We start from the raw sequence: 26,512 nt of genomic DNA, 5'->3' as shown, positions 1-26,512 counted from the left end.
TGTTTAGTTTATATATCTAAAGCAGCATCACAACATATGTACCATTTAGTCTCCTCTGAATTGCTTCTTCCTCTAAGGTGATGATATATATCTCTTCATCCAGGTCTTCAAGGATCTGTGTTTAGAAACATAAACACCAACTGATAAACATTCACTTGTGCATCTTGTTTGGCTGAATTTTTGGTTCCACCTCAAAACTTCCTTTCTTAAGAAAGTCCATACATTACTAGTATGCTAAGAACATTGTGCAAAACAGTACTTAAGTGTTACAATATTCATTATAGCTAAAGTTATTCAACTGCATCAAATCATCTTATTTTTACATGTTTAACTTTCCCATAAGTTTTTCTTTTGGGTTGAAACTTTTATGTTCAGTCTCAGTCCAAAGATGATCTTGTTGTGAGGGAGTATGAATGAAAAATTCAAATCTTAAGAATGCAAATATAAAGTAATTTAAGATATGCAAATATAAAATAATGTTTGCACTAACAATTAAAAATGGCTAATGGACTATAACTTCACAGATGTCTGACTTAATTGTTTTTACAAACTGATTCTTCCTCACTGAACATGTGGTTTAAGTACAGCTGATTTCACACAATACGAAATTTCAAACTACATAATGCATATACTGTTGTGCGACGAAAAAAACCACCTAACTATAGTACACTACTCAGAGAGTTTAAAACTTATTAGCTGTGCAATGCTCCTTTGCTTTCCACATTGCCACTTAAAGGGTTCTGACAGTCAGTTCAATTCCCCAAAATAATACAAAATAGAATTAAAAACTCTAATGCATATTTACAATTACAAATTTCAAGACATACAATCAGAAATTGTGCAAATTAAGGCTATCATGCCACCACTTTCATGCAGCATTCTGCATGTTAGATACTAGTGTTAATATTAGTAACATGTAATTCACATACATTATTGCATCAAATTATTCAGTTCAGATGGAGAAAAATGTTAGTCTTCTCTATAAACCTTATTTTCTCCACGAAGAAAGCTTATTATGCCATGAAGTCAAGTTTTATTCACTCATCATTATTTCTATATTAAATATTAACACTCAGAGGAACCAGAGACAGCAAAGTTACTGTCTGGTTTTCCACAATTCCACAAATCCAGTGACTGCAGAATAATACACGTGGTTCACAAACTGAGGAGACTGTCATTTAAAAGTAAAATGTGGAAAATTGTATCATTATTCATTCCTAATAGGACGAATTCAGGCCTTGATCATACTTGAGTCATACATATGGTCAATGAGACACATGAATGAACAGTCACTTTTTGTGAACAATTCATTCATATAAATAATCAGGAACATGCACTGATTTTTGCTAGACTGGGCCAAAAAACCACTCGTTTTGAAATAGTTTTGTAATACAGTAGCTCAAACAATTTCCAGAAAGAAATGTATCTAGACAGCTATTTATTATATTTTTTACTGTCAAGAGATTGTCAAGAGACCAGAAATATATAGTACTTACTGTTGGCTTCACCAGCAACTGGCCCATCACTGTAAACATCCGTGAAAGCCCCACTGGTGTGCATACTGGGGAATAAAAAGTATAGAAGATATGGTGAAGCTATATTCAGATCCTGAACATACTGTTTTAGATGCATATGACCCTTGAAAGTAGATATAATTGATCAGAACTCTGGAGTAACAAAAATTAACTAAGCTCCTTTTTAAAATCTAATGTCATTAAATAGTACTTTACAATAAACATTAAAAATCTCACTCTTTGCATATCATACAGTTAAAGAGGTTGTGGAGTTAAACATTCCTGCACCCTCATCCTCCTCCAATTGCAACACTGCCAAAATTATTGGTTGTACACTTATAAGCTGGAGGGCGGCTGAAGCTTATGACAGTTTTTGTAGGAAGGGCATCTCTCCCCTCCTGATAAATGGCAAAAGAACTTAGCCCAAATTTCATTCTTGTTTGGACTATCACTAGGATCTAAAATGAGAGGGTAAAACAGGCTCCAGAGACACCTGCATGAATGGAAAATGACGGGATACATGTAGTTACACGGTTGGACATCAAGACCAGCCGGCAGCCAATCATCAGCAAAGATCCTGGATTTCTCTGTCAAAAAAGTCCAAAATTCTCTGATCAAAAACCCCAAAAATCCATGTTTTTCCATGAGTAAAAGGAAACACGTGCATGTGTGTGTGCGTGTCCGTCAGTTGAACAAAGTTTTATTGATATATTTACAATATTAAAGCAATTTGGAAACCTACCAGTGCTTCAATCATTACAATACAATAAATTCTAGATACCTATACATTTTGACATTTGATTTTGGTTTATCATGGAAAAATCAGAGCTCCCCCTGCCCCCTTCACTCCCCAGGATGCGAGTCTAGCTGTAGCTGTCCCCGCTGCCGCTGCCACTTTGTGGAGCTAAGTAGCCCTAATATGCTGATGTTCTGCTCCTGCCCAACCTGTTGACCCTCACTCCTGACCCGCAGCCCCCCCCACCTCCTCCAGCCCTGCTGGTGCCCCTCACACCTCTGGTCCTGCTGCTGCCCTTCACTCCTGACCCATAATCCCCCACCACCCCCCCCAGCCCTGCTGCGGCCCATCACTCCCAACACATGCCCCCCCCCCAGCCCCCACCCCTAGTGTGTGGGGAAGGGGGCAGGTGTGTGGGGAAGGTGGGGTGTGGGTATAGGTAACGCCATAGGTGACACATCAGGGGAGCATGGAGGGGGTCAGGGAGCAGCATGTCCCTCCTGAGTTCTGCGCCCACAGCCGAGCGCAGGGCTGCAGCCTGACTGAACCAGCACCAGGCAGGAGCTGCCTCCACAGCCCATCAAGCAGGACCCAGCACAGGAAGGAGCACCACACTGCCATTGCAGCCAAGGTGAGGCGCCTCCTGCCTGCCTGGCAGCAGCAGGGTGACAACTCACGCCACTATGGTCGCCAAGGTGAGGCACCATGGCAGCGCAGAATTGTGCCCGACCTTCTCACTGTTGCCAGGTGGGCAGAGTGCCTCACCTTGGTGGCCATGGTCAGATCCCACCTGCCAGGCCACAGAAGCAGCTCCTGCCTAGTAATGATCCAGCCAGGCTACATCCCCATATCCCACTGTGGACACAAATCTGTGGGGGTACATGCCCCCCACATATCCCTGTCACATGTTGCCAAGACTCCACCCCCTGTGACACCTCCCGCCCCCCCGACAGACTTACCTGCAGGGAGCTGCAGGACCTGCTCTCCACTGCACTGCCTGGGTATAGTGCCAGCCACATGCATGTGCATATGTGCATATGCACATAACACTCTGCCTTACTGCCCTCCTCCTGCTCCCCCCCCCAGCCCCAAGCAGTCCTTTGAATCATGTAAGGATCCTTAGGATCATTTAAAGGAAACATGTTGATTCTTGAAACTTTAGACACTATATTAACCTACTACTAAAAAGAGTTAAAGTAGAAAAGTGTAAGAGTGATGTAGCTGTGATGGTTCAGAAACTGCATGAGGCAATGACTTATTAAGGTTGTATTTTTTATTGGATCAACCAACTGTATACTCATCTTTTATTATATTGTGCTTGTCCTGGTCAGACCTCATGAAGAATGTCTTAATTTTGAAAACTTGTTTAACTCTATCCCAACTATACAGTTGGTCCAATAAAAGATATCACTCGAAGAAATCCTTGCCTCTCACATTAAAGTAGAAAAAAGCATTTGGGAAAGTGTCGCAGTAACTCTAATTCATTCTTCTTTCATGTTCATTTTATACCTACTGAACTATCTCCTATGAATTAAAATATTACTTTTCTTCTAAAAGAGTCACAGAAATACTTACAGAGAAGTAATAAACAGCCCATCAGTGATATACAGGAATATAAATAAGGGAGGTAGAATTCCCAAAGATCTGTAAGGAAAATTAACACAGCTTTAGACCCTTAAATATTAGATGTTAGGCTTTATTTGAATTGCTTAAACTAACAGATAGTAAAAATGGGAAGTTTACACCAGTCCCACACAAAATCAATTATGCTGTTTCATTATGCCATTCTTTCTTCCAAGATTAAACAATAATATTTTATAAATGAAACAAAGAATTAGACAGTTTATTAAATCCTTGGTGCTTTGCAGGGGAAAAAAACCCCTGTTTAAGTAGCTTTGACAGTATTTGCAACTTGCTCTAACATTAAATATGTAAGACACTGTCCACAAGACTACTGAATTTCTTCAATATACTGAAGACATTTACAAACACTAGCTGAATGCACAAAATGAGGTACTGGTTAAACAAATGCAATCCCTTCTCATCCCTTTCCCCTCCCCCCTGCAAAAAGGAGCAGTACAGAGATTTACTATAAATGTATTTTAATTGCAAACATCCACTTTGACAATATAAACAGCAAAACTGCTTTTTTTTAAAAAGTCCATACCATACAAAGATTCCATACTGGCAGCATCGTTGTCAATGAGAGCTGAAGCTACCCAAACTATTCCAAGGATAAGCAGTGCAAGAAGAATAAGCATAACAACTGTTTCCAAAATGCGTGCTTGGATTCCCTAGAGAAAATAAAACAGATTTTCATTTTAAATAGAAAGTTTCTGACACTAAGCAAATTAAATTAAATAACTCTATTTGTGTATGTATATATTAAGAGCATGTGAGAGATGCATTTCTTTCCTTTTTACACCCAAGGGAAAAAGCAAGTTCTTATGGCTTTATAATGCCAGGACTAGCCCCCTTCTTCCTAAAACCACAGAAAACTGTTTAAAATTACTTCAGTTTAACAATTTACACCACTCTCATTTTTCATAAAAAATTCTTTATACCTTATGATTTTCCTGGGACATTTTAAAAAGATGAATTACGTTTATAATACTTTCAGCTGAGAAAGTGGATTAGCAAATTTTTATCTGTGATTCCAATCAAGGGAATGGAAAGCCAATTATGGCAAATAGCCAAATAGCCCCAGCCAACATTAAACCCTGCATAGGTACAATGCACCAATTTACTTAAAACAGTCTTCAACTGTAATTGCTTCTGCATCATTCCTCACAGTCTACAGAGCCCTCAAGTGTACGCCTGGAGTATTGCTCATTCTTAGTCTGGCCACATCTTGCTGCCGCAGTCACATCAATTACATCATACTTCTTAAGTGCTCTACAACTGATGAGACACTGCTCACAGGATACACACAGATTACACACACGTAAAAAGCTTTCTAAAATATGTCTGCATATACTGTAAAGTGTGAAAGGCTATATTAATGCAATGTTAAATTCAGAGAATATTTGTATTACTAATTAGACTACTAAGAATTAGTATTACTATGACAGCCTAACCTTTTTCTTCTGTCACCCTTAACATTAAACTTGAATATTCATTAACATTTTTGTATTTCATTTTCTCATTTGCTAAATTGCTCTCCTTCAAGGATTTTCAGTACAGGTCCCTTCTTCCCCAACCCCAGCATGGTCAGAATTTGTCAGAGTTTTGGCTTACATTGCCTTTACAGGCATACACCTGCACTGAAAGCCTACTTGAAACCCTCAAGTTGCAAGTGGGAAATTTCTTCCCCCTTTATTTTGTCTCTTCTGTCCTTAGAACATCCCCCTCACCCTTATTGCCCTCTTGTCTAAGCAATCATTAGATGATAGTCTGCCAGAAAATTAAGTTCCCACAGGATCTTGGTATCTATCCAAGAATGAAGGGAGGGAGGAGGCCTTAGAAGTCTTAAACATCTGTACTTGGCTGATGCAGCACAGACTGCAGTCTCTAAACAGCTCCTCTCCTGCTCTGATCAGCTGTTCTATACAGAACCTCTCCAGGTGGTCTGGACTTGCTGAAGTAAGGGAAGAGGACAAAGAATCAAAAGACCTTTTCAACCCCCTGGTTAGAGATCAGGTGAGAAGATCAAGCCAAAGCACCAAATCTCTCCCACCACTTTGCCCAAGTTTCTAATTAAAGCTATTAAGGACAATGCAGAATTCTCCTCAGTCAGTATTTCATTCATGTGGGACAGGCCTTAAACATTGATAAAAATCTTAAAATTTCCTATTATAAATTATCAGAACCTAATTTTTGTTCTCTCATAACTCTGATTATTATAGCTGGACAACATGCATTTTACCAAGTAGTCTAGGAATGCAAAGCAGGGTTTCTTGAAGACAGAGAGGACCTTCTGAGCCCCTCTTAAAACCTCATGGATAGAAGGAATGAACAGACCCAAGATTTCTGTCTTCACAAGACAGAGGCAACAGTTTCCCTCTCTACTATTGATTCTCTGAAGAAGCAGGCATGGTCTTCAACTACCAAGTGTCTCGAGAATGGATTCTTCTTGGAACTCATGAAATACATCTAATTTTGAGTGTCAAGGAGAAGATGAGCCAGTGTGGCACCTCACAGACTGTTGTTTGTCCTTCAGATTCAAAGATAATCATAACATCACTGATTGGTTTGGTTCCTGTGAACACATGAATGGCTGATCAGGCCAATTTGTGCCTTAAACTGTCTATGGCACACTGAGCAAGAGATGCCGCTTTGGGCACCTTATAGACTAACTTGTTCAGAGAAGCATGAGCTTTCATAGGCTACAGCCTACCTTATCAGATGCTATTATGTGGAGGTTGCTACAGAACAGCATACAGCAGTCATTTTTTTCTTTCCAAAATGGATTTCTTAACATTTACTGAAGTTTAGTTGATGGACTTCGAAAAGTCTAAGTGAGATTAGGTCATGGATTACCACACACTGGATAAGACTGGAACTAAACAAAGTGACTGTGGATAGTGCTGCAAGGCAGCCATAAAATTTGGTCAGATTTAAATTGACCCTCAACTGAAGGTATTAATTTTTTACTTGTGAAGGATATTAGGCAAATATCTTATGCAGGGTTCCTTGTTTTCTTTGTTAAAAATTCCAATATTCTCCGATTTTAAAACCTCAAATCTGCATACTTCCACAATCAAAATGAAACGCCAGTATGTGTGTGCATGTCTGCGTGTGTGGCTTGTACCAGGTTAGAATCCATTAGCAATAGTATTAGTACACAAGAATCTGCTTTCATTTGCATCTGACCGGGAGGTTATAGTCTTTTTTTCTGGATCTCACACACGTTATTGGCTCCATCTTCAAAAACTAATTCCTCAACTTCTCACATCCTATTGACACCTGCTTCAGAATTAAAAAACCTGAGCTGCCTGCCTGAGACTCGCATACCAACAACTCTCTTACTTGTATTTCGAGGTATTCTGGGTAATTCTTAAACATCATAACAATTGATCAATATTGCCAGAAGATTTTGTTGAGCTTATGGATCATACCTATCTTCTGACGCATGTCATCAAAATAGTCTGATTACAGAGTAATCTTAACTTTATTATGACCATCTTCAAAAATAGCATTCGTAGGTTATTCAGACAGAAGGGAATGTATAAATATATCAGAAGTTATTTTGGATAAGTAGGGAATTACTTGTGGTTCAGAACTGATGATGCTAGTGAAAAAATACACTGAAGAACTGAAATGAAGTACTGGATATATATTCATTACAGAAAGACTATTTTGACAAAGAACAAAGCTGTCAAGCTTTGTGGTAGAAACTGCAGTTAGATTGGAAGCAATAGTGGCTCTTAGGTAGTTATAAGATGCTTCAAATCACCTATTAAGCATTATTGTATGGTCACCTGTCCTTGTCCACGGTCAGTAAGCGTTTCTCAGGGACTTTTCAAACTACAGCACTGCAAATATCTTATGCAAGGATCCTGTTTTTCTATGTTAAAAATTTCAAAATTCTCTGATTAAAAGACCCCAAATTCACATATTTCCGTGATTAAAATGATGCTCTGTGCGTGTGCATATATGTGCATGTATATATTAAGTATCAGTTGAACATGATGTTTTACTGATATATTTACAATTTTAAAACAATTTAGAAGACTATCAGTGCTTCAAGCATTATAATAAAATAAATTCTAAATACCTATATAGTTTTGGCTTTTGATTTTGTTGTGTTTGTTTGTTTTTTTAAATCATGCAAAATCCCCCTGCCCCCTTCACTCAACAGAATGAACGTGGATCCAGCTACAGCTGTCCCCCCTGCTGCTTTGTCATGCTGAGCAGCCCCGGTCTGCTGGTGCCCCTCACTCCCATAGTTCCCCCAGCCCCCCAGTGCACCTCATTCCCAACCCACAGCCCCTGCCCACCCTCCACTCACTCCCTCCCGGCAGCAGCTCCCCCCTGCACCAGGACACAGGTCCAGCTGCAGCTGCCCCCCACTGCTGCTTTGTTGTACTGAGCAGTCCTGGTCTACTCGTGCTCCTCACTCCCAAGCCACAGCTGTCCCCCCAGCCCCGGGGTTTCCTCCTAGGCTTCCCCCAGCCCTGGCATGGTGACCTCCCAGCTGCTCCCTGCCCCTACTTACCCCAAAGGCTGCAGGAAGTAAAACAAGTCTGAGCCAGCCCTGGCTGGTCTCATATTCTCAGCCTCCCAGAACAAAACTTAGGGTTTTGCACCCTTTTGCAATCAGCTCATTGCAGGCTGGAACTCCGCCAAGCCTGCGGAGAGCTGTTTGCAAAATGGGAAACCCGTGTTTTTCTCCTTCAAAGGGGAAAATCCACTTCTTTTTTTCCCTTTAAAAGGGGAAAATCTGTGTTTTTCCACAGGAAAGAGAAAATCTGGATCCCTGTTATGAGGAAGAACTCCATAATCTGCAACTTTTGTACTGAAAATTCCTGCAATAATAGGCTTCTTCTACTTCTCCTAATTTTAGCACATGAAGGTTGTTTTACCTCTACGGTAGTATAGTTTGGTTTCATTTACCAATTTAAGGCTATACCAATATTTAACTACAGGCATAACTTTTTAAAAACAAATTCAATTCTCAAATTCTGGGCTTTGAGAAAAAGAGAGAAAAGAGAAACGTATCATACTATCACAAAATAAACAGTATACATGAACAGTTTTTATACCTGATAAAAATCAAATTTACACTTGATAAAATCTAAACCATACAGACATGTCAGACTGAAATAGCTGAAATAAAATAGTTTCTGCTTTCCATGGCAACTTCTTTCTCTGCCCTATTTGGTCAAATAATATCTCTGTTTCCAATTTTAGTACCACATACTACTCTGGAACCCTTTAATATTTTTCCAGATCTCCAATGTGCTTAGCTAGTTATATATGTTACCCCAGTAATGATGCTGCAAGACAACATTACTACTTGTCTTCTCAGAGTATGTTCACTGTAGATTTTTAATCATCCATTATTATAGCTTGTAAAACAGTTAACAGGTTAGGTATTCCTGTTTGTACTCTATTCATTTTTATTTCTTAAAATTGTTTTTGAATGGATATCCATCAACAGCTTTTCCTTTCATCCACTTCCATATTTTATCATCTTAAATAAGCATGCTTCACTGCAATAATAGTTGCCATTTTGCATGTTTTAATGCTGCTTATTATAATTAGTGATCTCAGCTAAGTTTCATCCTAAAACTAACTATAAGACCATCCTTAAATTTTAATGTTCACTCCACTGACACACGACTTATAGACAGAGTGATCTTAAAATACGGGCCAAATATGCACAGTTCACAAGCAAAGCTAATCAAAATTAACTCACATCAGGAATCCAAAAGCGAGAATGTAATTGCAAATGAAACTGTGGGGAAAGGAACAATGATCTAATTTTAACTTACTTGCACTATGTCAAAGGACTTTATCCAAATTATAGAAATCAATTATAATAATGGAATAGACACCAGAGAAGATACTGCCTGAATTGCAAATTATAGGAGTCCGAATTACTTCTGATTTGGGGATCTAATGAAGTTAACGCAAAACCCAAATACTTCTGCAGCATTTAGACACTCATTTACAATGAGTACTCTGTTTTAAAGCAAGTATTATATTTAAAATAAAGAGTTAAAACTCATCTGTAAATCCACTGAAGGTTTTTTAGTCTGTAATTACAATTGTGATTTTCACTGCATCAAACATTTTTTGCTCTCAGAGTAACCAAAAACTGTACATCTTTAAATAAAACTTCAGGTATACGTTTCATTTTCTATAAACCGTATTAATATTTTTGGATAGAAGCGCTGAAGAAAATATTCAGACTTTAAAGTTTAGACCATTCCAGAATTTTTTGATCAAAAAATCCCAAATCCATGTATTTCTGTGATTAAAATGAAACGTCACTCTATGTGCATGCATGTATATATAAGTATCAGTTGAACTTAATGTTTTACTGATATTTACTATTTTAAAGCAATCTGGAAGCCTACCAGTGCCTCAATCATTATAATAAAATTAATTCTCCACATTATTTCACACATTATTTCAAGGACTAATCTCTTCTGTTCATCACTACTTAACATCTGTGAAAGCGATACTGATTACATGGGAGAGCAGTAATAGGAAAGTAATTAAGTACGTTAGATAAAAACTGTCATTCATTTTTAAAGCGGTCCTTTTGGAGGGAAAAAGCAGAATGGACTACAGCACACCAAAAATAAGTTACTGTTGAACTAACTGTAAAACAAAATTTAGCTTCATTTTTTTTGCTAAAATAACCTATTTTCTGAAAAAAACCCCGATATATTTATTATTCCCAAATCAAGCCCACCTTGCATGAACTGTTGACAAATTCAGAGATACTATAAAAATGACTATAAAAAGTGATATCCCCAGGATGTTATTTACACACATGAGAACAACTACTCCTTTCTGCTCTGCATTTAGCCTATGCTCTGTAGCAGATGAGAAAAATAAAATCCAATGATGCGCAGTAAGAAAAAATTAAATATGCATTGAGACAGCTTATAGATAGAAAGACACATCAAGTATAATCTTAACACACAAAATACTAAGTAAAAAATTAAACTTGGATAATCATGGCCAGTACACTTCCCTACAACTGAGAGAGACAGATCACAGTCTTGTGGACAAGCCAGACACTGAGAACAACAAGCATGGATGACCCAAGTTTTGTTTTTATTTAGATGTGTCAATTATTGAATGCAATCCACGGCAGAGGGAGCTGGGAAGGTAATGCATTTATTCTATTTTTAGTAAAGACCAGCTACATCACTCTGCAGTATTTCTATCAGCAAGCCACAAAGTAGCATAGTGTCATTTGTAATGGAAAATTGCTTGCTTTCTGTTCTAGCTTACAATTAGGCACTGGGATGCTAGCCAGAAGTGTAGGGGTGGGTGGAGAGGTGGAAAAAGGAACTGAGGCAACCAATTTTTTAAAAATATTTTTCAAGGTTACAAATAGGATGTGTACCATATACTGTACTGTGCATGCAAATCAACTAAAAATAGTATGGAAATAAATAAAAAAGGACTATGCAAAACGAACGTACAGGCATAAAAACTAAATGAGATGGGGAAACTAAACATATTGCATAGGCTGTACATTTCATACTTCATTGCTGGATGACAGAATTTTCGGCTGCAACACTGACTTGAAATTTGCAAGCTTACAATTGTCTTTGGGAAAAATTATATTCTTCCTTAAAAAAAGAATGTACTGGAATGATATCAAGGACTGAAAAATCTGCTTGCCAGTTAGAAAGTGCACATCTGACATGAGTAAGCTGGACAATTAGGTAGTCCCTGATGGAAAGGGATGACGGAGCATGAACCAGAGCAGCTACTTCAGAGACCTATTACAAGAGGCTGAATGTCAGACACCACAGGTAAAGAAAAGACTTTTTTGCTGTGGAGTCTCCAGAGCTGCCTCTCTGGTTTTTCTGGTGCTGCTCCAGGGAGCAGGGAGAGAAAAGAGAAGGCTCTGGCCATATTAGAAAGGTGGAGAAAGATATACAAAAAAAGGAACAAGTGTAAGTGAAGTCAGGAAAGTAACAAGCAGGACAATATTGTAGGGTAAAGAATGGATCAGCAGAGCGAATCAGGAAGGGAACCTGATTTTTGGTTTTAAAAGTCTGGGTCTGTCAATCAATTTTTATACACACAAACTTTAGAGGAAATGTTTTTCTAGTCCATGGGACCCGTCCAGGGTTCAGCCTGCTTCCAGAACTCTCTGCAGTAGCAAATTAGCTAGTCTATGGCCATCCTGTGGGAACAATGCATCAGACTTGAAAGGACCAAATATTTTTCACAACGGATAATAGTTTTGTGTTCTTAGGTTGACATGTCCATTTTTAATTTCTAAGCAGTACTATGACTGACTGTATGCGCTAGAGTCTGTTCCAACTCTCAGACATGTAAGTGGCACTTAGGATGGATTATATAGACACACACCCATCTATCTGGAGTCCCTAAAACAGCTAATATACTTATTTTCATCCATCTCAGCCTTTGGCTTAAAGTTACAAAAAGCTGCAAAGAGCAGGAATATCCTGACCCATTTACACTAGTTTTTTTTCCAGGGACTCAAGTATTACGGAACAAGATCACACCTGTCAACAAAAGTGGCTGCAAAGGACCAACTTTAACGGTAAGAGCAACTTTAATGGTAATTAAGGATACAAGAAACTAGAATAATGACAACAGAGGAGAACATTTACAGATTAAATACTACCCTCCATTCATCCATAGCAAAGCTTCATCTGGATGTCAGTGGGAACGCTCCAAAATAAGGGAGGGAACATGACAGGAAGAAGGAAGTCTACTGAAGGTTTATCTCCCTCTCACTCAAAAACCTAGCAGTGTCTGAAACATATAATAGAAGCTAAATTCTCTCTCTACTTCAGAGCTCAAGAATGGAGCAGGACACAAGTTTGGGGAGTAAAAGCATTCATCTTGAAATCTCCATTAATAACAAGTATTCAGTGATGCATGTGAACTACGCTGTGCCAGCTTTAACTGTCTGTTTCAAACAACTAGACCACGTTACAGGATTTCTGCTCACATGATAAGCAGGGAATCCAAATCAAACAGCCAAGGCAGTTTATGAGTTTCAGAAGTATATTCCACAATATCTGCAGAACCAGACAGAGACAACTGAAAATGTATGCACAGTTCTGTTCACAGTCATAGAAAAAAAATTAAATCTTTCTCTCTCCTTAAAAAAAAAAGAAAGAGATATTTATGAAGGATGCAGGATGACTGCATCAGGCGGAACACTTTGAAAATATGCAAAAGAGTGTCACTTACAGAGGATGGAAGGAACTGAAGCCAAAGGACATTGCAGAAGCAATGGAAACTCCTAAAATTATACAATGCTTCTGACCTGTGAGGAAAGTTAAACTCAAATTGTTTAACCAAGAAGACTGGAGAAATTACTCAGTCTATATCATATATTTTTATTTCAAAAGTTGTAAGCCAGTTTTTCAATCTATATTTGTATTGTTTTCTGTATAGCTATTTACAAAATGTACTCAGTTCTTTAAATCTATGCTTTAACAAAATATGCTCTTCAATTCTTCCCTATTTAAATGAAAGATGTCATTCCCAACAACTGGGAACTTACCAGCAGCCTAGTAAGAGCTGCAAGCATTCTGTGTATACTGGGTGGACAGGGAAGAAGGGAGGAATTTTTTTTTTAATATATCAAAATATAAAAATGAGACTTATATTACATTCCCAAGGCCAGGAACGTGCATTTTGTGTCTCTCTGTACACACTTACCATATAAGCTATTAGAATTTTTTAAATATTAACTTGGGATAACTTCTAAAAATTAGATGTTGAATCCCCAGCCTTCTTTACCACTGCATCACTGGACCCAAATTTTTAGGGTGCTATTTTCGTACATGCCAATTTCAGTAATTACATTTTAAACACTTCTAGCAGCATTTTTACAAAACTTTGAATTAAAAGAAGCATTTTCAATACTTTACTGCACCTGTTCAATAATACTTGACAAGAAAGATCCTGAAATCTCTCCTGAATACCCACTTACCCAAAATGTGTAAATAAGCAGGAATAAATGTGTTTTTCAGCTGAAAATCCTGCTCAAGTACAAATGGCAGCCAACTTTATAGTCTTGTAGGAATGGTAGATATTAAACAAGCAAGCCACAAAACATAATTACTAAGAATCAACCCATCTCTCCTCCCCCAATAAATTCGTGTTAAATAGGATTACTATTATGCCAACTGTCACATTAAGACATGCCTCATTTAACTATATTTACAGTTAGTAACTAGAGGGTAGCTTTTCTCTCAGTGCAAGGAGGGTAGGTTTAGTGCTATTTTCTTATTGATCTCACTCACTGGATATTAGAGAGCAGATTTAGCACTTACCAAGAAATGTCAAAATAAGCAGAAGCAAAGGGCTTTTTTCAAGTTATTGGAAGTAGAAAATGACAGACCATTTTAAATTGATTAACTCTATTTACTTGAAATACATTAAAAACTTTGTTTTGTACTTTCAGAGAAGGCAATCTCAAATATCAAGCAAGCACTGAGGTGTTTCAAAGGATGTAATGCCACTTGTTATCTTGTAGGTATAAAAATGCAAAACAGTATACTGTCTCTTGTCATTGTTAAGCTAGGGTCTCTACATGCCGAATTCACGTTTGGGGTTTTATTCCCCAAGATTTAAAATATTTTTGGAAATGATACTGACTGTAAATTAGTGAAAAGCATAGATGGATTTTTTTTATTTTTTTTTTTAAATCAGGACCACTAGTCATCAATAGGCCACTGTAAAGACAAGAAACCTGCTGACTGCTCATCTTTCCATTAAGTGACAGAGGCAAAAGCCTAGAAGGCCCCAAGGGGAAGTCTCTAATCAACACCACTCCGGCATACACTGAACTAAAAGATGCACCAGATGTCAGGATAATACATCGGTGCATCCTTCAAACGGCGACATAACATTTTGCTAGAGTGCAATGAGGTTATCATTCGGGGAAGTAGAAAAAAAGAATTCAGATGATTTGAATTCAATCAGCCAGCAAACAAAAAAACCCCAACCCTATTATGCTCATTTTGGTCAAAAATCTAAACTAAAAACATTTGTTTAACAATTTAAGAATTAATTTATATTCACAAAGATTTCAACATACGAAATGGTTGTATCAAGTTTTAATCCTAATTAAATATTTTCTGCTCTGCAAAAATAAAGGAGAAACAAATCAATCCATGAATTCTCTTCTACAGGCAATTTGTACTGAAAAAGTATTCAAAGAGAAACTGGAGAGGAGTATTAGGGAAGTCAGAAAGGATGGATAAACATTTATTTATTTTACAAACTATAAAATACCCGTCCATTATTGAAGGCAGGTGGAGGACAATCTATTTCTTTGTTGGAACACTAATACAAATGTCAGACTATCATGACTACTTGATAGATTATTTTTTAAATTTACCATGTTATACAAGTCAAGTATCTGCAGACAGGAAATTAAATAGTTCTTATGTGATTTATCCAGTCTATTCCCTAGACAAAAAACTCAAATCTCCAAAAATACCCAATTATGTCACTTGTTCACTTTAAATTCTTAACCTGGTCAATGGGAATACAGAAAAAATTAAACATGCTAAGTATCAATGAAGTAAAAATTACAATGTGTTACACACAGGAACAAAAGTCCTAACAATAAACCAATATGTTTCTATGGTGCGGAATATTTAAACATGATTCTGCTTGGACATCTTGACCTCTCGCAAGGAAGGTAAACACTACTTTATACACTATGCCCTGACCCACCAGGAAAGCCTGGGAAACATTTCTACATTCATTGCACATTTAAAATAAATATCAAGGCCATTGTTTTCATTTAACAAAAAGGGTCTCTTAGTAACTTTAAGATAAGATTTGTTCAGCAAGACATTTAGGCTGCAACAAACATGTACGCTGACATCTGGAGAAGACAGATAGATGCACTAAAAAGGAGACAAAATAACTAATATCCACTTTTTATTTTAAAGTCATTAACGCAGACTTGCATTTTTAGCACCTGGTATAAGTTTTTTTCCTTGGTTGATTACAATGTATGGGAGAAACACTTAGCAAATATTTTGTGACCACAGAAGAAAAGCATTTTGAAGAATCTCTATCCTGACCTATATTTAGATGCAATGCAGGAACACTTGTTTAATAGCACTGGAGAAATCTTGTACTCCGCCAGGTAGAAAAGGAATATACTAAACTTTAGCATACCGATATATTACTTAAGGGGTCATTTACCTTACAAGAGGAAAGTCTTAAGTACTTTGAGCAGTTGTGTCAAAAATCAACATAGTGGTTTCTAGCTTTAGAGAGCATCCTTTTACAGTCTGATAGGAATATGAAAGACAGTAGTGCAGGATTATTACGAAGCAAACTGAAATATGTTATCAAGAAACATAACCATCAGTAGCTGAATGTCAGACACTGAGGGAATTCAATCCAAGCCTCCATGCTTTGTGGCCCAGTACTGGGCTGTGGCCTGGTGGTGGGAACCTCTATTCTAAAGTATCCAATACTGCCACTGCCAGAGACAGAATGCCAGGCTAGATGGATCACTGGTCTAACCCAGGACGGCACTTAGATTCTTATGACAATTCTACTTGACTGGTCAACAGGATTGGGATAGGAACAGGCAATCCACCAACAAATGTCATATCTCCAGCAGGAAGAAGCAACCTAAGTGACCTCTCTTAAAAATATCTGGACTTCAAATATTGATCATAAACTCTGGGTGTCCAAGAGAAGAAAACAAGACCATTATTAATTAACTTGCACTAGAACAACGTAATAAAAGCTCTGTGTAGTCGCTACAAAACAAGCAGCACTAAAAGGACAAGACAATATGATCCATGCAAAGCAATGTGACACACTGGCCACCACTGTGGTTATGCAAAGCACTGCTTTTCCACTTTGCTAGATCAAAAAATAAGCAAGTAAAACAAGTTGATTCAAACCAAACCCAAACCTTAAGTTTATTCTTCCTAAAATTTAAACCCAAGCAGTTAATTTAGCTTGACATAAAACATATTGTTTTAGGGCACTTGTAAGAACAGTAAAGGAAATGTGAATGACTTGCACAGCTGGAAAATATAGTGGAGGATTCCCTTTTATTCAAGCATCCAAAGCTTCAGCTACTCACCCAGGATGTTAGTGAGAGATCTGTTCCCATCTTGTGTTTGAGAGGATTTAAATCTACAACTCCCACATCCTAGAAGAGTGCTCTAATCACCTGAAAGTCTTTCCTGTAAGCATTATTCCACTTTATATAAGTAATTGTTCATGGACTGTAACCCAGGTTTTTCCCTTCTAGCCAAGTTACTGGTTATACAGTAAGCTTATACCAAAACCAGCATCTGGTATACTATAGAGGACAGGTACTGAAGCACAATATACTCCTCCACACTGTTAGGGTTCTAAAGTATGGTGGCTACCACTTGGATGACAGACATATGGGACGGAATTATCTGCTTGTGTCTTAGGGTCAAGCTAGACCAGGAAAGGTGAGCAAAAGCAAGCTTGATACGTCCTAGGAAAAAGGTCCAAATGCCAAATTTTGCAGACTGTGGATCTAAGTGAAAGACAATCTGATATATTCAGAGCTGGACTATTTTTTAATTACATTTCTGACTGCTGCATTTTTTGTTTTATTATGAAGTCATGTATACACAATTACAAGGATGTTTTTCTAGTGACACGTAAAAGAAATCTGACATATCTGGATGAAGGTCACTACAAATCAACACTGAAAATGAAAGTTAAGGGTCATGAGAACCATTAATATTCATTCTACAAGATAATACATGGACAAAGTAGTATATACTCTTCGTAGGACTAAGATGTACAATTTTTTATGAGCCAAGAACACAAGTAAGGTGACACTCAGTGTCCTGTCTCAAAGTATTTACAATTTAATAATCACAAAACAGGACATTTCTACTGATAATCATAAAAAATTCTGGCATCTGGCTGAAATATTTTGCTGTGTACAAAGCCGGGTACTAAGGAGTGCGCACACATGTACAACAGCATACAATTCTATTAGGTTTCCATAATTTCTAGGACCAAGTGATTTACTACAAAAACTACAGGGGAAAATTAAATACACTAAAGATCCACTTAACAATACTCATTAACAAACTTTACTATTTATGCTTATGGTTAATGTTCTCTTAGCGTGAGATTAGCTTATGGAAGTCTACAAATAAAGACAAATAAGATCATGCGCACTCATGCCCCCCCTGAAATCGGCTGGTGCACTCAGCAACTGGCTGCTGAGGGACCCCCCGTCGTATGCCGCTGGTAGCCCCCCAGACTCAGGAGGCACCAGTTGCCCATGGATCATAGTATAAATGCAATGTTAAGTTTACACTACGCGTCAACACAGTAAGTAGTCTGGATATGCTTGTGAGACTCCAAAGTACGACCAAGTTACTTGAAACAAGCATGGAATTCACCAAAACTTGAAAAGCAGGTCAAAGTACTTCAAAACATAGTACAAGTCCACAGTACACAGAAACAGCGTAAGAAAGAGAGAGCAGATGGATAACATCATGCAAACTCACAGATGAGCATAGTTCCTGACGGTGCAGTACAAAGCAGATAAAGATGCAGCAATAGCTCCTAAAATATTCCATCTTTTTAGCTGGCTACTTCTACTGATACACAAAAGCAGGCAAATAGAACAGGAGCTTAGAAGAAGAGTGAAACATTTACAGCCATATTATAACTTTATATTAAGGTATAATGTAAAATAATATGTATGCTCCTTATTTAGGTTCTCTCCTCATACAATATTTTTGTCCCATGACTCCCTTATAGTCATATTTCCCATTCTGTATTTCTAATAAACTTAATTTTACATCTCAAAAATTTACAGAGATGCAAGAACTTAGAAGTAGCCTGTCATGCCTCAGTTTTCTAAGCATGTGGCAAAAATCTCTCTCCTCCCTTCCCCCACCCCAAAAAAATGCAACTTACTAACCATAGCCCCAATCCTGGAAGCTGGGCTGGGGCAAAGGGTGCGGGAAAAGGAGCACGGGAAAAAGCTTTGCTAGGAGCATAAAAAAAGTGAGTTCCACGAGATACAACAGTGTACTGAATACCTTTTAGAACAGGGACCGAACTGTATATTTTAACACTCTGCCAATTCACAAAGATTAATGAAGCACTTTCCCATTGATGAAAAAAACTAAATAATACTAAGGTACTCTCACAAAATAAGGTGCTAATCATCACTTCACACACTGATCCATAAGAAGTATCACCTGCTGTCCACTTGTTTATTTCCCAAGCTCATCCACACAAAGAATTACTAGTTCACAAAACTCAGTGTCCTTATGTTCAAACCTGTCCTTAAAACCCTCTTCTGCAAGGATACCAACAAATGAATAAACCTACCAAGATATATTGCATGATCCTATGATCATTCAAAAAAATTGTTCATTTCTACAAAGCAAGGCTCTCTCAGAAAACTGTAATTCATCTTCATACTATTATTGAATTGACTCATGTGAAACTAGGTCTGCACATGAGAAAACATAGCATTCAAAAGCTTATCTAAGTCTATCCCCAACCAGGCACGTGGTCCAATAAAAGATGTCACCCACAAAAGTCCCTGCCTCTTGTTTAAGCTTGAAAAACCTTGGGAACATAACAAAGTTCAGATCCGGCACAGCCTTTGATTATATAGTCTCCTATACAGGGACCTCAGGCAATTGATACAAACTGCGAGGTACCTCCCAGGCACTATAATTCAGGCACAACACTGCTTACTACATCCACCTTTGAGTTCCACCTAGCAATTCTCAGGTTCAGTTAATATCTCAGCATCTGACAGGGATTAAAAAAGACTGCTTGTATCAGCTGAATCCAATCAAAAAGGGCAGTATATCGTATCATTTAATAACGGTCTCCATATTAAGCTTCTATAAAGCACTACAAATAGTCAATAGTTGAACAAAATATACTAGAAATTCATTAATATTGATATGACATGGAAGCGGAAATAAAATCATAAACTAAACATACCTAAAACAACTATTAATGTGTGGGGTGTTTAAAGCATGCTTATGACATACCAACAGATATGCTAAGGCTTCCCATCTTCCACTTCCTACCATCTAACAAATTCTTATAAAATTTCAATATAGGACGTATCTGACTAGATTTATAAATTACATTCTACTTCCAGATTTACATGTACTATCAGTGACTTCAATGGAAACAGTATGTTCATTGACATCCAGAATATGACACCATTCTTTATGCAAGGTTTACAGTGAAAAAAAACAAATATTTTATTAAGTATACCATGTTACAGGTTTGTCTAACAACTGCTAGCTTTAGACAGGTTATTATTTTAATAAAAAAAAAATAGTGAAGAAACTAGAATTTACTTGCCAAATCAGAACCCCAGAACAATAAGGGTCCCCACCCTAACCAAAAAAAAAAAAGATCTAATTTTTTTTTAGTGGTGTGACTTTAAATGCTTTATGTTTTAAAGAAAAAAAAAAGGACCTCATATCTGAATTTAGATGTTAACTCATGTCAAAAATACTAAAAACTAAACAGTTGCCTTTGATGTGACTGATTAAACAACTTTTGTCTCTGGTGCTACTAATGGAATGAGTAAATGGCTTGCAATATAATGTACAATAATTCAGTTACATACTAGTAAACATTTCACTAAGATCAGAGCACTAAAGTTTTAGTTCATGCTGAATGATTTTATAGCCAAATAAATATGAGCTTAAATGCCAAATAAACATACAATCTTAACAGTACACCTCTAAACTATTTGGTGAGCCATTACTCACAGTGGCCTGTGGGTATCACAGTCAGAGATGCAAGTAACCATAAAATGTGAAGCCAAATCCTACTTTCAAATAAAGTTCAAGTCCCTTCAAACTTTGACTAACTTTTCTGGGAAAAAAAAAAAAATTAAGACAGAACTCTAGAAAAATGAAACCCAAATAATAATATTTATACAAGGACTGTCTCATATTATAAAGTTAATTTTTCAGTGTTGCTCTTTCTATTTTTAGGCATAACAAAATTATACAAGCTAAAACTTTCCCTACAATTTTTTTATTTTTTTTTTGGTGCCGAGTTATGGAAACATTTTAACAGGGAAAAATACTTCCAATGAACTCCATCAATTTCAATTTATTCAGGCACCCACAAAAGTACAATAGCACATGTGAGACAAGATGGTTTTACTGTATTTCTATTCTCTTCATAACTAATCCAGTAAAGCAAAATCTGAAGCACTGCTAGTGTATTAATTCTGACTAACAAAGATTCCTACTTTCATCAAAAAAGTTGAACTGTAAGGCTGAAACTTAAACTGATGTTTAGGTAGGCTGAAATGTAAAATGTATAGGTAGCACCACAAACATTCTAAAAACTAGTAGCTTCAAACTGAAAATGTTTAATACAAAGTGAATTTAAAGTAATGTTAGTACATGTATTACCATGGCTTAAAAAGGGTAACTGTCACTACTGAAAAATGGGCACAGTTACATTGAGTACAAGAATTAATGCTATGTGCATATTGTACCTACTAAACCAATTACAGTTCCTACTTTCCAAGGAAAAAAAAATATATTTTTTAAAAGGGTTTATTAGAATTAATTTAATTTATAAAGCTGTTAACTTACAACTTCAGATAATCTAAAAAATGCAAAACATGGGACCCTATTTTTAATTAGATTTTCAAGCATTTAAAAAAAAATGTATACTCTTCAAAAACTTTCTACCATTTAACAACAATGACAAGAGAACTAGCGTTTGCTCTTTTAAAAGTTTAGACTTGGACTGTAATCTGTGGACAAATTTTTACCCGTGATAAAAATGAGCAAGTAGCACAGCTAGTACAAATTAGAATACAGTGCTACAAAAATGTTAGCAGACCTTATATATGTGTTATTGTTGTAATAAAGCATTTTGGACAATAGTTCCTCCCACTTTTCTGAAGTGCAAAAATAAACTGCTGTATTTTAGATGGTGTTCCGATTAAAACAAGCTGCTATGAGTGTTTGGTGTGTGTATTATGGGAGGGGGCAAGTGGGGGAGCAGTACATTTGCAAAGGGAGGAAGGAGGACTAGCTGACACACAACAATAGCTGGTGAAATATTACTCTATTTTCTGTAATAAACACCAAGATCAAAACATTATGCAAGTTAAATTTCCTTGAAAGGTTCCCAGCAGGAGTTTTCCTTTTTGTTTGTGCAGTACGCGATTTCCTCTCACCCACAAAAAAAACCCTACCAAGAATGTGCATGTGCCGCTAACACTAAGCAGCACTTCCTTAATCACTCATTTCCAACAATTTATGGATGATCAGTGGCAAAAAACGAGCAAAAATAATGAAAGAATGCAATGAAAGCTCACTGAGACAAACCGGCTTGGACTTCCTATTCATTTCTGTGTCTCTTTAAGATGGGGGCCTGATACAAATTAGCCACTGGGAAAAAAAGTCATCTGGTCATAAAATACAGTACAGGGTCACTTTTATGTAAGTTTGCCAAAAGGGACATAAACCAGGACAATTTCAAACTGTGACACAGGATAGAAGTATATTAAAAAAATCTTTGTTCCTCCTCTATTGTGCTGTCATGTTGCTCAGCTTTATAGACATTCTGAGCACCAGCACTGGCCTCTTCGCTTCCACCTGGTCTACCTAATTAATTAAGTTAGGAAGTCACCTCAAATTTTTGTACTATTTGCTTTTATTATCAAGCACTTCTTTTGATGTTATAGGAGTTAACCTCTTAATCCACAGACTTTGTGTGTTGTGTTATGAACATTTTGAGTTGCCTGGATAATTTGGATAATTGGTCAGGATGTTGCTGTCGCTCATGTTAAACTTTATGCCATGACTTCAAGTTCAAAGATTGGTATTAAGGTAAAGTACTCCATAAAGGCTTTCAAGATTCTACACTTGTGATTCTGTAATACCTAGATATCAGTCTGTCAGTCTTCTCAGAGTTCACCATTTGTAATTTTCTTCCAAAGAAATTACTCTTAACATCTTTAGCTTCTTCAACTTCAAAAAAGGTAAAACTTTAATAAGTTGAAGTGACATCAAGACAAACCACAAATGTATAGAGGTCAAGAAGAGCAGTTACGTACACAATGAAATGCTCACCTGCTTCACACATCAGTATGTACATAAACTCAATGCGCAATCTGCTGTCATACAGAAAAGCTTTGTCATTGTAAGCGGTCAATGTGCATTCACAGATAGATTCAGATAGTCCCCTTTTCTGTTGGGGAGACTGATGAATGAGGGGGTTGCACTTGATTAAGGACCATGTCTGGCTAATCCATGTATTCATCACACAAGAGCACTTTGGTAAACTTATGCTCTCCTCAACACACAGGGTAGTGATCAATAAAGAATGAAGAGAGTATCTGGACAAGAGGTATCTTTAAACACCAGTTGGGGAGCTTCAGAAGAATAGGAGAACTTAAAATAGAAAAGACTACAAAAATGTATAAAGGATTTTAGTCACCTGAATAAATATTAAACACTGATGTCATACAAAACTCATTTGAATAATCTAACACACTAAAATTAGCACTGGCTGGGATGTGACGTACAAAAAAAAAAAAAAATTCTCTGACAAGCAAAAAGTTCCGTATCTAGTGAAAACCAATATATACTCTAGTATTGTCCTTTTATAATGATTTTTCTGCTGTATAACATAACAGTAAATGGAAGAATATATAGAAAAGGCTGCAGCTGCAATAAAACGGAAACACACTGTAGTTAAGAAGAGAAGGCTATTTAAGCCCTTTAAAAAGGACATAGTCAACCCCCTTAAGGCCTAAAATGCTCTGTTTGAATTAACATAGTGGCTTAATTAAAAACTAGACTGAGAATCAACTTTAGTTTGATTTTTAGCACAAGCACTGCATCCGTCCATGGGGAGTGCCTAATTTCCGTATACTTATCTGCACAATATGCAAGAGGCCTTTTTTAAAACTGTTGCCCAGGGGAATCAATAGGAGTCTAAGAGGGGCCATGTGCAATTTGGAAAGTACACTAACAACTGAAGAAAAGAGCTGTAGTAAACTGGGAGAAGATTAAAAAAAAATTAAATCAACCTGGATACATGCGACTTAAATTGAAAAAAAAAAAAAAAAGTTGTAGTGCTGTTGTAAAGCATTAAAAGAAAGTTATGGATAATAGATGATGCCAACCAACCTATCAGATGCTATACCAGGATGCTCAACCCCTTGCCTGTAGGCCAGATGTGAACCCTGGTGCCATGTGATCTGGTCTGCAGGATCCCCAGGGATCCTGTGGGAAGTCCTGTGGCCTTGCGCAATATGGGCATTTACAGATGTGCTCCAGGAGGCCGGGGGGGGGGGGGGGGGGGGTGCCTTTAACTGGTGCAGCTCCAAGAGCTATGCTAATTAATGTGTCCAGAGCATCACACACATCAGTGTCACTGCGTTGAAAAATGGCAGCAGAGCTCTTTGACCTAAGGCTTGTTCAACAAGCTTTAGTTCAAAGCACCCCACTGCCATTTTTCAGTGCAGGGATGCTGATGCACATGACGCTTGAGTCTACGCTCCAACAGACTTGATTAATCGAGTCTGCTCCAACATACTGTAATTACAAAGCGTCAGAGCACCCTTCCTACACGTGTATAGGAGCCCTGTATCAGGCACTCAGAGGCCAGGCAGAGGTGGTGCATGGCCCCCAGAGCCCGATCCTGGCTGGGATAAGACTTCAGGCTCTGATCACCATACCACAAATTAAACATTAAGCAGTCACTTCTCCAGCACTCCAGCCAACAGACAGCCTATTTAGTATGCTCAGTAGTTGTATGGATATTTCTGCTTCCATGCTACCTAGGTCATGTAATAGATGGTAAAAGGAATTGTAAACTGTGACTAAAGGGCCAAAAGTTAACTTATATAGCTGGAAAATGGTCATTTAGGCATGCACAGAGAAACAGAATCTGTCCTTTAGAATATATACTAAACAAGCTTTATACAGTATACATTAAATGACTTTTACAAACACTGCCAAAGGTGATAGGCTCTTTTTAAGCCTAAATCACCAAAAATCTTGTTTTATCATTTAATTCACATTGACTGACTTCTCAACTGGTCACAAGTATATTCACAAATTGGAAGGGGGCTTTTTTGTATATATTTTGGAGTTTTGGGGGTGTTTTTCCAGATTTTGTACTTCTGAAATGCCACACAGTAGTCACTTTGTTTTGAAATCTACTCCATCAGGTGGCTTGTTCTAAAAAGTAAGGAAGTTCACCAGAATTTGATGCCATTGCAGCAAAATCTGAAGAAAAAAAAAGTCGAAAGATGGGAACCACTGTACAAAGAACACAAAACAACTGTCAAGCTTAAATGTATCCTTCAATGTAATGAAGCACAGATTTATTTTTAAAAAGTGAAGCTACCAGGTTCCATTTGCTTAAATTAAACCTTTATGTATTGAGACAAAAGATTTACTAGATTCAAGATAAATTCATGCACTGCACAAACATTTTGAACAGAAATCTGGAAGTTTTTCAGTACATGAAAAGTACAAGTCAGCTTAACAAAAATCAAGCTCAAAAGTGGTCATTTGCCACTACTTTATAAAAACATTATAAAAAGTAATAATACTTCAGGAAAGTCTGCTATATCCATAAAATGTGAAAAAAATCGTTCAATGTCAAAATGAAAAGGTACAGACATTCAAAAAGTCTAAGGTGGAATTGATCTAAGTTATGCAGTTTTCAGTAAGCAACATAATTTAGTTCAGTAGCAAACAGAACACATATTCACTCTTGGAGGGGGAAGGGGTAAATCTTAGACTGGGTTCCACCATTTTAAACCAGTCTGTGCACTGAACTTCTGTTCTATTATGGGTATAGACAGGTTTCCGATCACTTATACCGGTGAAAATAAATAAATAAATAAATAAGGTCTGTACCTGACCTTAGTCTAATAAAGAATAAAAATACAAACTGTAGTGATGAATTTGATTAATACGCATTAGACACAAAAGTGAGGGATAAGTGACACTTTCAGCACACTGACTCTTTACAATTAAATTTACTATATATTTTAGCCGACATGATCGTCACTGAAAGATCTCATTTCTCAAAATTTCTTATGAGTAAAATATAAGTTAAAGGACAAAAACTTACTAAAGTTTTAATCATATTTAATTAGACCCTTCAAGTTCAGATCGATAATCTAGTACTCCATCCAGTGACAGTGTCAGTATCCACTGTCAATATAAAACTGATCAGGAATACTTGAGTACCTTCAGGGCACGGCTCCATTGCACACTTGCCACTCCAAAGTAGCACATACAAAAAATGCTACACTACTCTGTGTGTCACCTAACAAGGAGTATGACAGTGTAACCACACTCATGCTAATTGACACCAACTCTCAGCGCAGGCATAGTACTGCACGAATGCAGTAACACCGTACACCACAGCCTGGCCCAGTAATTCTGTGTAGATGCTCCCTTTCAGTAAAGTTTCCATCTCTACAGGTGTCTTAAACCCAAGCCTTAAAGAATAGTTACTAACTTTAGAGTAACTGTAGTTCAAGATGTATCATTCACATTGAGTTACGGTACACAATACACGTGAGATCGGATTGTTTTAAATATCAGTGTCC

At 37.3% G+C, this 26,512-nt stretch overlaps 1 protein-coding gene across 4 annotated transcripts in view; it reads right to left on the bottom strand.

Annotated features, from left to right (window-relative positions):
• The window catches only part of LMBR1 (limb development membrane protein 1), a 105,521-nt gene that overhangs the window by 44,442 nt on the left and 34,567 nt on the right, over nucleotides 1–26,512 (bottom strand). For 3 of the 4 annotated variants that reach the window (XM_006264387.4, XM_059729182.1, XM_059729184.1), the window contains 4 exons: nucleotides 4,418–4,544; nucleotides 3,826–3,894; nucleotides 1,497–1,561; nucleotides 43–115 (listed from right to left, as the gene is read on the bottom strand). In XM_006264387.4, coding sequence (XP_006264449.1) covers nucleotides 43–115; nucleotides 1,497–1,561; nucleotides 3,826–3,894; nucleotides 4,418–4,544 — 334 coding nt within the window. Of the gene's footprint in view, nucleotides 1–42; nucleotides 116–1,496; nucleotides 1,562–3,825; nucleotides 3,895–4,417; nucleotides 4,545–13,113; nucleotides 13,135–26,512 lie in introns of those variants that run through there. The other variant, XM_059729183.1, reaches the window with a different exon arrangement.

Source organism: Alligator mississippiensis, chromosome 5 (assembly GCF_030867095.1).
Source record: "Alligator mississippiensis isolate rAllMis1 chromosome 5, rAllMis1, whole genome shotgun sequence".
NCBI lineage: Eukaryota > Metazoa > Chordata > Crocodylia > Alligatoridae > Alligator > Alligator mississippiensis.
Note: the sequence above shows the minus strand (reverse complement) of the source record. Positions and strands in the feature narration are given on the sequence as shown.